The sequence below is a fragment of the Bos indicus genome, chromosome 24 (assembly GCF_029378745.1).
Source record: "Bos indicus isolate NIAB-ARS_2022 breed Sahiwal x Tharparkar chromosome 24, NIAB-ARS_B.indTharparkar_mat_pri_1.0, whole genome shotgun sequence".
Taxonomy (NCBI): Eukaryota; Metazoa; Chordata; class Mammalia; order Artiodactyla; family Bovidae; genus Bos; species Bos indicus.
The window spans coordinates 2662527-2675364 of NC_091783.1; the positions used below are offsets into that span (position 1 = coordinate 2662527).

A 12838-nucleotide genomic window follows, 5' to 3' on the forward strand; every position below is an offset into this window, starting at 1 on the left:
CTCATCCTATATTGTTCCCTTCTCCTCCTGCCTTCAATCTTTCCCAGCATCAGGGTCTTTTCTAATGAGTCAGTTCTTCACATCAGTTGGCCAAAGTATTGGAGCTTTAGCTTCAGCATCAGTCCTTCCAATGAATATTCAGGACTGATCTCCTTTAGGACGGACTGGTTGGATCTCCTTGCAGTCCAAGGAAATCTCAAGAGTCTTCTCCAACATCACAGTTCAAAAGCATCAATTCTTTGGCACTCAGCTTTCTTTATAGTCCAACTCTCACATCCATACATGTCTATTGGAAAAACCACAGCTTTGACTAGACAGACCTTTGTTGGCAAAGTAATGTCTCTGCTTTTTAATATGCTGCCTAGGTTGGTCATAACTGTTCTTCCAAGGAGCAAGCTTCTTTTAATTTCATGGCTGCAGTCATCATCTGCAGTGATTTTGGAGCCCCCAAAAATAAAGTCTGTCACTGTTTCCATTGTTTCCCCATATATTTGCCATGAAGTGATGGGACCAGATGCCATGATCTTCGTTTTCTGAATGTTGAGTTTTAAGCCAGCCTATTCACTCTCCTCTTTCACTTTCATCAAGAGGTGCTTTAGTTCCTCTTCACTTTCTTCCACTAGAGTGGTATCATGTGCATATTTAAGGTTCTCGATATCTCTCCCAGCAATCTTGATTCCAGCTTGTGACTCATCCAGCCCAGCCTTTCTCATGATGTGCTCTGCATGTAAGTTAAGCCTTGATGTACTCCTTTCCCAGTTTTGAACCAGTCAGTAGCTCCACGTCCTGTTCTCTCCCAGGGCTACCACTGGGAGAAAGTTAGAGCCCAAGGGAATCAGTTTTGGTATCAATTCCATCCCATGCTTTCAGCTCACAGTCCAAAACAGGGACCAAGTAGCCACATTCCTGAGATACATGGGATGATGTCTAGCATGTTTAATGTAATCATTTCAGTGTCTTCTCTATGGAAATACATCCTCCGGATGCTTGCTTGCTCAGGCAGAGAAAACAAAGCAGAATTCCACATCCTGTACAGAAATCCACACCCTGAACTGAAATTCCACCTCAGACCTTGAGGATGGATGTGAGAATTTGTTAATCAGCTCCAAAATGTGTCAGGAGGAAAACATATTAGACTATTTTAAGAGTTTATGTTGTGTTTTTTTTTCCACCCCCCAGGACAGTGAAACTAACAGAGGAGAACATGAAAAGAAGAGAAACACTCGTGACCTTTCCCGGGAGATCTCGGAAGACAGTGATGTGTTTGGTACGTAACGTGAAAATGAGAAGATGTGATTTCCTATGGTGATCCTGGGAAAACACATTCTCACTGGGAGAAGGTGTAACTTTTTAATTACATGAGTGAACTGTGAGTCCGTTCTCATTGTTAGAAGAGCAGGCTGTGCAGAAACCTAGAGGCTAAGTTCCCTCCACCCGCCTCCTGAGAACACCCTTGCATCCTCCGCCCCCATATGAGACTGCTCTGGTCACCTGCAGTACCCGTCTCCATCTTGCTTGTGCTCTTGGTTGGGTTTCTCGTGCTGTTTTGTGCCCACAGACACCAGAAATCTCCCAGTTTTCCCCTTGCTATACGGTGTTTCTCCGATCATTTATTTGATCAGTTGGGTGTGGACATTAGAAGTGGTAACAGTGCACATAAGAAATATCTAATGAGGAAGGGCAGTGGTCCCAGGGCCTGGACACGCTGGTGTTTATTTAACTACCGACAGTGACTCAGGAGGTGTTGGGAAATATGTTTTCTGTAAAAGTTTACTTACTCGTCGCCCTAGAGACGGAGGTTGCCTCTCACCCCAGGAGTGAACGGGCGTGTTCCCACCGATTTCTGTACGTTCACTCTTGGGTCCCCTCCGCCGCATGATGGTGGCCCTGGTGGCTCACCCAGGGCCACAGGCCAAGCTGGGACTTGAGCAGACCTGCCCTAAGTGTCGCTCCTTGCTCCACGTGTTTGTATTCCTAGAGGCCGGCTCCTGGTAGCTCGCTTATCAAAACGGAGGGCTGTTCTCTGGCTGCTAAGACACACCTTAGCCTCTGTCAGCCCTGCCTGCAGGTCTGACGGTCACAGAACGAGGCCTCCCCACAGGGTCTGGCTGGGTCTCTGCTTATTTCCAAAAAAGAGTCTCTTCACACTTCACTTATCAGGCAGGAAAATCCACCCCAATTTTTTGTTTTTGTTTTTTTTTAATTTTGTTCCCAATTTATCTGCTGTTTTTATTTTTTTTTTTATGTATTTTATTTTATTTTTTAACTTTACAATATTGTATTGGTTTTGCCATATATCAACATGAATCTGCCACAGGTATACACGTGTTCCCCGTCCTGAACCCCCCTCCCTCCTCCCTCCCCGTACCATCCCTCTGGGTCGTCCCAGTGCACCAGCCCCAAGCATCCAGTATCGTGCATCGAACCTGGACTGGCGACTCGTTTCATATATGATATTATACATATTTCAATGCCATTCTCCCAAATCATCCCACCCTCTCCCTCTCCCACAGAGTCCAAAAGACTGTTCCATACATCAGTGTCTCTTTTGCTGTCTCGTACACAGGGTTATTGTTACCATCTTTCTAAATACTGTTTTTAAAAAATCCTTTCCTTTTCTATAACCTCATCCTTGTTGAGCGGCACACAAGAAGGATGGAGCTAGACAGCCTACCACTGCCCACTTTCTCAGTGTCTTAAGCTTCCATAAAAATCAGCCCAAAGGCCCAGAGATGAAGCCCTGAGGATTAGTGGAGTGGACTCAAGATAGGCAGGCGGGATAGGAGCCATTGCTGTGTGCTGATTTCCTTGCGGGTTTTCTTGGGGCCTGAACAGCCCGGCGCCTCTTGGTGGTGGGGTTTACACTCCATGGAGGCAGAGGAAAGGGGAGAGAGGGCAGCCTGCCTGGAGAGCAGCCTGCGTGCCTTAGGGTCTAGAGGGGGGCACAGTCTGTGAGTCTGTACAGAGCCTCTGAGTGTCAGTGACTTAAACACTAAAGCTGCCTGTAATCCTCTAGATTAAAAGATGTCTTTAGTCTTCTATTCCAACTGCATATGTGTATAAACACATAAAAGAAGGTGACAAAACAGAAATGTCCAATTTTAGGTTCTACATACAAAGAAGAGCAGGCTTTTAGAGTTGTTTTGGCTAAGCTCACTTATTTTTAAAGTAAGCATCATCTTTATCATTATTCTGCAGGTTAATTGCTTTTAGGATTATTCATAACAACATCAGCCTTCTCTTTTGCTATCAGCATGCCCACACACAGTTTTATTGATATATACATGTGTATAATATCTGTATGACATGAAAAAAATCTATTATAAGCCTTTTCCTTAAGTTACAAATGTGGTATAATTCCTGAAGTACTTTGAAAGGAAGCCCTCTTTAACCTTCTCAGATCCATCTGCAATTTGGAGAGTTTTTTATTATCTAGAGTTGAATGTGAAAACCAATGAAAGTGCAAACATCCCAGTCCAAAGCTAGATTTGCTTTTTACTGGGAAGAGTCGTGCCATCAGCCAGCTTCTGCCTGTCTTGTCGACTGTGCGCTCCCGGTGCCTTGAACAGTAAGACCAGCTCAAATATCTGCTGGTCTGAGGTTCTGCTCACAGCCAGGCTCTCAGCCCATCGGGGTGACTGGGGAACAGTGCCCTGCTTGTCAGCCTCAGGGCAAGAGCTGCTGTTACCGCTGGGTCACAGCAGGGGGGAAGTGTGGCCGCGGATGGGGTGGCCCGGGACGGGGCCCCTCCCAGGCCCCCCTGCCTGGTGCTCTGCTCTTCTGAGTCACGTAGATGTGGGCCCTGCGGGGCTGTCAGATGTCTGCTTTTGAACTTCATATAATCTCCCGAGCCTAATGCCTTCCTGGGGGCCAAAGACACCCAGTCTAAAGTGAAGACGGGGAAAGAGGCTGAAATAATCTTGGCTATCAGTCTTGACTATCTACTCTTGAGGGATGTATATATGAATTCTTGTCAAATTCTGAAGTGTATACAAATGTCACTCCAACGAAATCAGCAACTGGGTCTTTCCCTGACCAGACAGAAACTCCCTAAACACAAGAAGAAACTCTGCTCCCATGATGGTCCATGAGCCACGAGTCACCAGCAGCCACTTAACCATGCTCCTCAGGCTCCTGGACATCATTTTGTCCACGTGTCAGAGAACTCAGGGATGGGTGAGAGGTGCGGGGAGGCCATCAGCTTTTTCCTAACCCAAGTCTGCGGAATGCCTGTCCTCAGGGTCCCAGCGGAGGTCAAGACAGCTCTGTGAGAGTCCTACTTAGAGGCCCGACGGAGAGTTTAGAGGCTCTGACCGGCACTGACCCCGCACATGTGCTGAGTGCCAGGCTAACGTGCCTGAAGCCATGAGTTGCACAACTCAAACCAGAGGGACTTCCTCCATCTCTGGGGAGCACCTGCAGACTTCATTGGGCTCAGGCATGTCGGACTCTGCAACCCCATGGACTGTAGCCCGCCAGGCTCCTCTGTCCATGGGATTCTCCAGGCAAAAATACTGGAGGGGTTGCCACGCCCTCTCCAGGGGATCTTCCCGACCCAGGGATCGAACCTGGGTCTCCTGCATTTACCACTGTGCCACCTGGGAAGCCCCAGACTTACTTAGCAGTTATATTTACTTTTTCATTTCCTGGGAAATTTTTACTGAATGATTTAGATCTAAGTTAGTAACTCATTGGCACGCTCTTGGAAATCTTTCTGTAATTTTTCTTTGGGCCACAGGTGGAAACACTTGGGACTGTTTTGCCTGGTCACTCAAAGAGGAAGAAACAGTTTAGGACTCAGTCACACCCTATGAGAACCATGAGCTGCCTGGGTTTTGGGGAACCTGGGTGTTCTGTGGTGGGACAGTTACTGGGCTTTTTTTGAACCTCACACCCACACACTCGGCACAAACTAGCCTTGTGGTTGGAAATCCAGGCAGGAAGGAAGGTAGACACTCACCCCAACCCCTCCCCCAGAGCTCACTAGTCAGGGGACTAAAGCAGGGCAGGTGGTTCAGCCAATGCGGGCAGAAGACTCAGGTCTCCCTGACGATGCCCAGAGGACAGAAGTCTCCAAGAGAGGGCAGCCCTGCTCTTTCCAGAGCTACCGTGGTCCCTTCCAGACATGCCGCTCATCTCCGAAGTCAGAGCAGACGGAGTCCTGTCACCCTGGATGGACGCTAGTGCAGCTCACAGGGTCATGGGATCCTGAGAACGTGGCCGCACCACGTTAGGTCAGATAATGGATGTAGAATTGTCCAGGTTCAATGTCCAGGGGGAAAGTACTCACGTTAGAAACATTTGAGTATATGTATATAAGTATAGGGACTTCCCTGGTAGCTCAGCTGGCAAAGAATCGCCTGCAATGCAGGAGACAGAGGTTTGTTCCCTGGGTCAGGAAGATCTTCTGGAGGGGGGCATGACAACCCACTCCAGTACTCTTGCCTGGAGAATCCCATGGACAGAGGAACCTGGTGGGCTACAGTCCATGGGGTCACAAAGAGTCGGTCATGACTAAGCGACTAAGCACAGCACAGCACATATAAGTATAAAGTTATAAAGCATATAAAGTATGTATTACTAATAAATATATTTTTTAAGTGGCATGCATGCATACTAAGTTGCTTCAGTTGTGTCCAGCTCTCTGTGACCCCATGGACTATAGCCCACCAGGCTCCTCTGTCCATGGGATTCTCCAGGCAAGAATACTGAAGTGGATTGTCCTCCTCCAGGGGATCTTCCTGACCCAGGGACTGAACCCACATCTCTCACGTCTCCTGCACTGGCAGGCGGGTTCTTTATCACTATTTTAAGTGGGTAGAAGAATATATACATACATATGTGTGTATATATATATATATATATATATATGCATATATATGTGTTTTTATTTTACAAGGCCAGAGTTAATTTACTCTGAGAGAACACACAAAGAAATGAAACATTAAAAAAAAACCAGGTGCAGATGAAGTAAGGCCCCATGTACATTTGCTGACTGTGCAGCAGTTGCTGCAGTTGAATTTGACATTTAACCTGGAGCTTCCCAGCTGCCTGATGGAAGTGAGACCTCATCAGCTTCTCCATGAACAGGGCAGGTGGCATCGACTCCCCCTCCCCACCTTTTAGCGTGTGGTCTGGGGCAATGTCCGTCCTCATCTGTCTGTGTGTCGGCCTCCTCGCCAGCACGTGGAGGTGACAACAGAACCACTGTGAGTGACTATCGAGCGGACACCTCGGGGCTTGCAGGCGCCCCACCCCTGTCTGCCGCAGTGACAGCTGCTGTTTTCAGACAGACGTCTGCGTGTGCTCCTCGAAGGAAGCAGAGCTGTAGTTAGCACACTGCGCGGGTGTTTTCCTGTTTAAATTGTTATCACAGGCGATCACGTGGCAGTCAGTGACCTCAAGGTATTTTTATGGCGTGTTGGTGATTTGTTTCATATGCAAATAGTGATCAACTGGATAATGAGTTTCCTTGAGGCTCGAGGTGCCCTTGGTGCCAGAGCCCACGGCAAGTGGAAACAGACTCCCAACTGGATGCGGAGGACCTGTGAGCTCTGCCCGGCCAAGTTTGGAAGGTACTCTGCCACAGACAGATATTTCCCTGAGAATCTTCATGTAGCATTAAAAAGAAAAAAAAAAGTTGCTTTTTTTTTTTTTAAATTTCCAAGAACCTTCCACAAGGAAATCTTTTTGAGATGCTATTTAAGTGATATTTAATATGCTATGATGATCAGATTGAGTTACAAAATCCATAAGCAGCAGTCATTACTGATCTAAAATTCTATCTCAGTTCAGTAACAGCTGAAGATGAGGGAGCCACTCTGTCCTGCCTGGCAGACGCAGCTCAGTGCATCCCAGATAGAATCCAAGTCCTTCAGAAACGATCACTGCACAACCTCTTCCCCGGAATATTTGAGGGCAGCCTTAATGAGCTGCTGATTATGAACCAGCTGCTGCCTGAAGCAGACAAGCGATAGAATCAGTATCCTGTGAGTGCAGCTCCTGGGTGGATAAAAACCAGGGAGTAAAAGTCACAAGTGGAGAACTTGAAGGGATGTTAGAAATCATCCTGTCCACCCGCTCACTGTGTCCATGAGAGTCTTGACTGCCAGGACAGGGAAGACAGAGGTGGAGGGAGACACAGGATGGCAGCCCTGGGACCCGCCCTGCTCTGAGCCCCACCAGGAGAACAGGGGCTTGTCCAGGATGGTCCTTAGGGAAGGAGGCAGCGCTCATTTGACAGATTTGTTAGAGCAGTGAAACATCGTAGGGTATCACTTCTCTGTGTATTTGACTGAATAAGATGATACCTTGTGTCTTTAAAGTACTCAGTTGTGTTCAACTCTTTGCAACCCCACGGACTGTCGCCTGCCAGGCTCCTCTGGCCATGGGATTCTCCAGGCAAGAATACTGGAGTGGGTTGCCATGCCCTCCTTCAAGGAATCTTCCTAACCCAGGGATCAAATGAGGGTCTCCTGCATTGCCAGGTGGATTCTCTACCACTGAGCCACCTGTGAAGCCCGGTCTTTAAAGTACTAGTTTCTCCTTGTAGTTCCCAGACAGTCCTCTGGGGGCACTCTCCCCATTCTCAGTTGTATTTATTTCTTGCTGAATCCCCCCCATTGGAAAAGACCTTGATGTTGGGAAAGATTGAAGGCGGGAGGAGAAGGGGACAACAGAGGATGAGATGGTTGTGTGGCATCACTGATGCGATGGACATGAGTTTGAGTAAACTCTGGGAGTTGGTGATGGACAGGGAGGCCTGGCGTGCTGCGGTCCTTGGGGTCGCAAAGAGTCAGAGTGACTGAGTGACTGAACTGAACTGAGCTGAGGCCCACAGCTCCCAGAGGTGCTCGGGTGACTCCCTCAGGGTGAGCGTAGGTTTGTTTTGTGCCTGTGAGGTGTCAGGTGTGCTCCATCACCTCCACCATGAGCTGCTGGACTGATGTCCTGGCCTCTGGGATCATCTTATTTCTTGAGTGAGGCTGTATCACCTAGCAGCTGGGAGTGTGGAGCAGACCTCTGGGTGGGAGGCTCAGCCTCTGTGGGCTCCAGTTCCCGTGTGGAAGGGGCTCCCAGCACCGCAGAGCTCCAGGCTGTCGTGGGGGGTCATTGGAGTTAAACAGTCCATAAGAGGCCAGGCTGGTCCCCAGGGCAGGTGCTGAGCCAGGCAGGCGGTGGCCCTCAGCTCATCCATCCAAGCGGCCTGCCTGAAGCCCCCATGACCTTTAACTAGTCCATATACAAATGTGGTATTCAATCACATGTACAGTATTTAAATTAAATGGGCATGGCTGTGAGTCGGCCCCCTCTTCTGGGTTTTCTGCTCTGAGCCTCGTTTTCCTAAAGATGAAGTAGATCATCAGAGGAAAACAGCAGAAGAGAAAGGGCGTCTAGCGATAACTCCAGGCATGGACGGAGGAGCCTGGTGGGCTGCAGTCCATGGGGTCGCTAAGAGTCAGACACGACTGATAGACTTCACTTTCACTTTTCACTTTCATACATTGGAGAAGGAAATGGCAACCCACTCCAGTGTTCTTGCCTGGAGAATCCCAGAGACGGAGGAGCCTGGTGGGCTGCCGTCTATGGGGTCGCACAGAGTCAGACACGACTGAAGCAGCAGCGATAACTCACCAACGTCTCCAGGAGTCTGAGCACCGGCTCTCTCCTTTGTCCCTTTCCTGCGGGGACAGGGTGGGCAGCGTTGCTGGTGTGTTCTCTGCCGAGAGCGCTGGTCTCCAGCCTCCAGCATCCGCATAAGCTCACCTTACTTACTCACTGTGCTGGGTGCTAAGTCACTCGGTCGTGTCTGACTCTTTGCAACCCTATGGACTGTAACCCACCAGGCTCCTCCTCCATGGGATTCTCCAGGCAAGAATACTGGAGTGGATTTCCATGCCCTCCTCCAGGGGATCTTCCGTACCCAGAGATCGAAGCTGAGTCTCTTGTGTCTCCTGCATTGACGGCAGGTTCTTTACCACTAGCGCCACCTGGGAAGCACTTACTGGCTGGCTTGGGACCTGTCAGGGCACATGGTCCAGGCCACCAGCACGGCTCACCTGGATGCCTCCAAGAACCCAGCCTCCATCCTCAGCGTTCCCCTCTGCCCTCATCACCCCTGCTCGCAGGTCCCCCAGCCTCCCCACACCCCTGGAGCCCTGCAGGCCGGCACTCCCTGCCCCACCCCAACCTGCTCCTGGCTCCTGGAGCTCAGGGCCTTTGCCCGGGCAGCCCTTCCCCAGGCCTCCACACCCAGGTGACCAGCCCCCTCAGAAGACAGCGGCGTAGGGACGGGGGGCTATGCCAGCCCTGAAACAAGCCCTCAGCCTTCAGAGCTCAGTGTCACGACTTGAGCTGTGTGACACCCCACCGAGGGTAGGCTCCCTGTCCTCAGGGACTCTGGGGCGGTGGACGGCTTCTACCCAAAGGCTGTGACGTGGGTACATGTCCCTTAGGGGACAGTGTCCTTCGCGTGCACTGAGGGTCCGTGGGCCCGCTCTGGCTGCAGCCCTCCAGTGGGGGTCGGCATATCGTGTGTCGTCTGCCTCCCACAGCCCGACCCGCGGCCCTCAGAGGAGCTCGGTCACCCGGTGGATAACGGAAGGGTGGTAGGACCTGGGACCCCGCCCCCCGCCCCTCCTCTCTCTAAGACACCATTGCAAACTGCGGCTTTTCACCAAGGATGCCGCAGCCAGTGTGATCGCCCACCTGAGCCCTTTACTCCTGAGGCGTTCTGCCCCTGGGCAGCGGCTGAGCAAGCAGCTCGGGAGGTGGGCCTGGACGTGGGCGGGGCTGGGGGACCTGGACGTGGGCGGGGCCGGGGGACCTGGACGTGGGAGGAGCCAGGGGGCCTGGATGTGGGAGGAGCCAGGGGCCTAGACGTGGGAGGGGCCTTGGGGCCTGGACGTGGGCGGGGCCGTGGGTCCTGCACGTGGGAGGGGCCGGGGGGCAGGTGACTGCCTGTTTGCTGGGATGTCTGAGCACGCCCGCTGGGGACCTGCAGTGCCAAGACCCCGTGAGGACTGTGGTCCAGGCAGAAGTGAGGCCCCCGTTCCGCGCGGCGAGCTTTCCGGGCCTCGACTCGCACTGGTGGTCAGACGGGCAGAGGCCCGCGGTCGGCTGCCTGGGCGCTCCCCCGCTGGCCCTGGCTTGTGGAATAGCTTGTGCTGCTCAGAGTCACTTGAGGCCATCAGACTCACAAAAGGACAACGGGACCATTTCCAGAACAAAAAGGGACACAGGCCGCGCCGACACAAATAGCAGCTGTGAGGGCCTGGCAGACGGACGGCCCCGTGTCCAGCCGAGGTCCGGGGCCTCAGAAGCCCCGTGGCCCCCTCGTGGCCCCTTCCCCTCCTCCACACCACTCTTGTGACTGGTGAGCCTGGTGGGTCTAGGGTCCCCACCTTGAAAGCACCCACATTTAGTTTCCATCAGGAAAAGGGACCATGTCCAATCTCCACCTCAACCCGACCAGAACTCCGAACATGGCCTCGGGTGCTGGCGTGCAGCTGGAGTGCTGTCACCTCCGATTCACAGGTTAGCCGGAGACCCTTCCCCTCAAGGCCGAGTTACTAGCGGGACAGGGCCAGTTCGCCTCTCTGGGCCAGCTGTCCTCCTCCCGCCAGTTCAGGAGGTGGCCGTGGCCTTGTCTGTTCTTATTCCTTTGGGGGAGGGGGGCCATGTCCTCCAGGATCCTTGACAGGTGGGTCTGCCTTCCCTCGTTTCCACAAAGGCTGTTACGTTCAGTTCAGTTGCTCAGTCCTGTTGGACTCTTTGTGACCCCATGGACTATGGCCCCCAGGCTCCTCTGTCCATGGGATCCTCCATGCAAGAATACTGGGTAGCCATGCCCTTCTTAGGGGATCTTCCCGAGCCAAGGATGGAACCTGCATCTCACATGTCTCCTGCACTGGGGAGAAGGGTGGTGGGCGATCTCACGCGCTCTCGCAGGACTGGCTGTTTTGCTCGTGCACAAGCACATTTCCATCTCTGCAAACGTTCAGGAGGAGCACCAGCCTCACTGGCAGACAGCTCCGAGGCTCCTAGACACCAAGGGACCCTGGACTTTTATTTCATATAAGTGAAATGTGATATTTAGGAGATACACACATGTTATCATCTGTAGTTAACTTGCAATCTGGCCCAGCAACTTGAATGTGCAGATCATTAAGTGTTTTCACATTTTGTTAACTGTGTGTATCAATGAAGTGCTGTATGTACCTGACACGAGTGTTAGATCCGTGCACAAGCTGGCCACCGACTCCTGCTTCAACTTTGCTGCTGGATTTTTCAAGCGGTACCTTCCTGCCCCACGCACTTTTAGTAACGTTTTCTGTTGCTCCCTCAGAACAAATGTGTGATTGTTTTCAGTCCTTGCAGTTGTTGGGGAACGTGGGTCTCCTGTTTCCACCCACTTGCCATCACTCAAGCAATTTCACTCTTTGTAATTTTTCTAATAGAAAAAGAGATTAAATTCATGAGAGTAATTTTTTAAACTGAAGATGGCCTTGCTACAGAAGAAGGAACATATTGAAAAGTGTGGGATTTGGTGATTGTTTATCCCAGTGATCCTAGTCCTTGTGGGAACACTCTAACCTGCAGAGGTTGGCAGAAGTGACCCCAGAGGTCGGAGGTCAGTGGTCATGGTGCAGGTGCTTCCTGTTAGGAAACCTGTCATTTAAATGTCTCCACAGGGCGACTGTCCTCAAGCCATGCTGCTAGCTTGCTGTAGTCAGATACTGCCAATACTGATCAGTTAATCCCGTGATCAGTGTTGCCTTGTCCGTGGTCTCTGCTGTTTGTGTGGAGGTTGGGGAGGCCAGGCCAGGGCCCTCTGTCTGCCTGCTACTCTCAGAGGCTGCTTTGTCCCCAGCTGTCACCTGTTTCCTCCAGCCATCGCCGAGTTCCTTCTCTAATGAGAAAGAATAAGCAGATTAATTCCTGACACGTGAGCTGATTACTTAGAAAGCAAACCACGATTGTAATTATCAAGAGCCTGTTCATCCACTGATCAATGTATCCAGAGGTATCTTGTTACAAAGGGCATCCTTTAACCTTGGGAGTGCGTGTGAACACCTACACACACACACACACACACACACAGAAGAGGACAACAACAACAACAAAAATACAACCATTATAACCACTGTTGTTAAGGAAACAGACATTTCCATTTCTTCAAAGCATATTTACTTGAAAAAAATTACAACTCTCTTTAATGAATGTTTTTCTTCTCTTCTTTTAGTTTAACTTGATTTTAGCTTTTCAGATCTGATCTTGTCTATTGACACAGCACATAATCCCTGGGTTTCCTAAGGTGTGAATGAGCAAGAACCCCCTCAGTGGGGGTGCTGCAGGCTGCCGGGGGAGGTGAGCATAGCACAGCAGTAGGGAGGCCGCCCCCCACTCCAGGAAGGGTCCCGAGCAGAGGGCTGGCCTCTATGAGGGGCTCCATGAGTCCTGGGGTCTCCCTGAGCCATCCCTGCAGGGTGAGACCAGTGTGGCCATTACCGGGTGTCCCCTCCAAGCAGCCTGGGGCCAGGAGGCCATGCACAGCAGGGGCTGGGGGCTGGATGCTGTGCGCAGAGTCGTCGGGAGCAGGGGGCCGACACTTGGAGCAAAGGCGAGTCTGCACGCAGTTTTCCTTTGGCCTTTGGCTCATCAGCAGTGGGTGGGCGCCAAGTCCTCTGTCCTTGAGGATCAGAGAGGCCGGCCCTGGGGGATGCCACAGGTCCACAACGAGGCTGCAGAGCTGTCAGCCACAGGCAGGAGCAGCCATGAGGGCAGGGCCGGCCCGGCTCCTTGCACTTGCGTTTCCAGATGTTTCCTGGGTCACAGC

The 12838-nt window shown here is 51.4% G+C and overlaps 1 protein-coding gene across 4 annotated transcripts in view; it reads left to right on the plus strand.

Annotated features, from left to right (window-relative positions):
• Positions 1–12838, plus strand: part of MBP (myelin basic protein) — a 104691-nt gene that overhangs the window by 42575 nt on the left and 49278 nt on the right. For all 4 annotated transcript variants that reach the window (XM_019986568.2, XM_019986562.2, XM_019986561.2 and 1 more), the window contains one exon: positions 1180–1267. In XM_019986568.2, coding sequence (XP_019842127.2) covers positions 1180–1267 — 88 coding nt within the window. The remainder of the gene's footprint in view (positions 1–1179; positions 1268–12838) is intronic.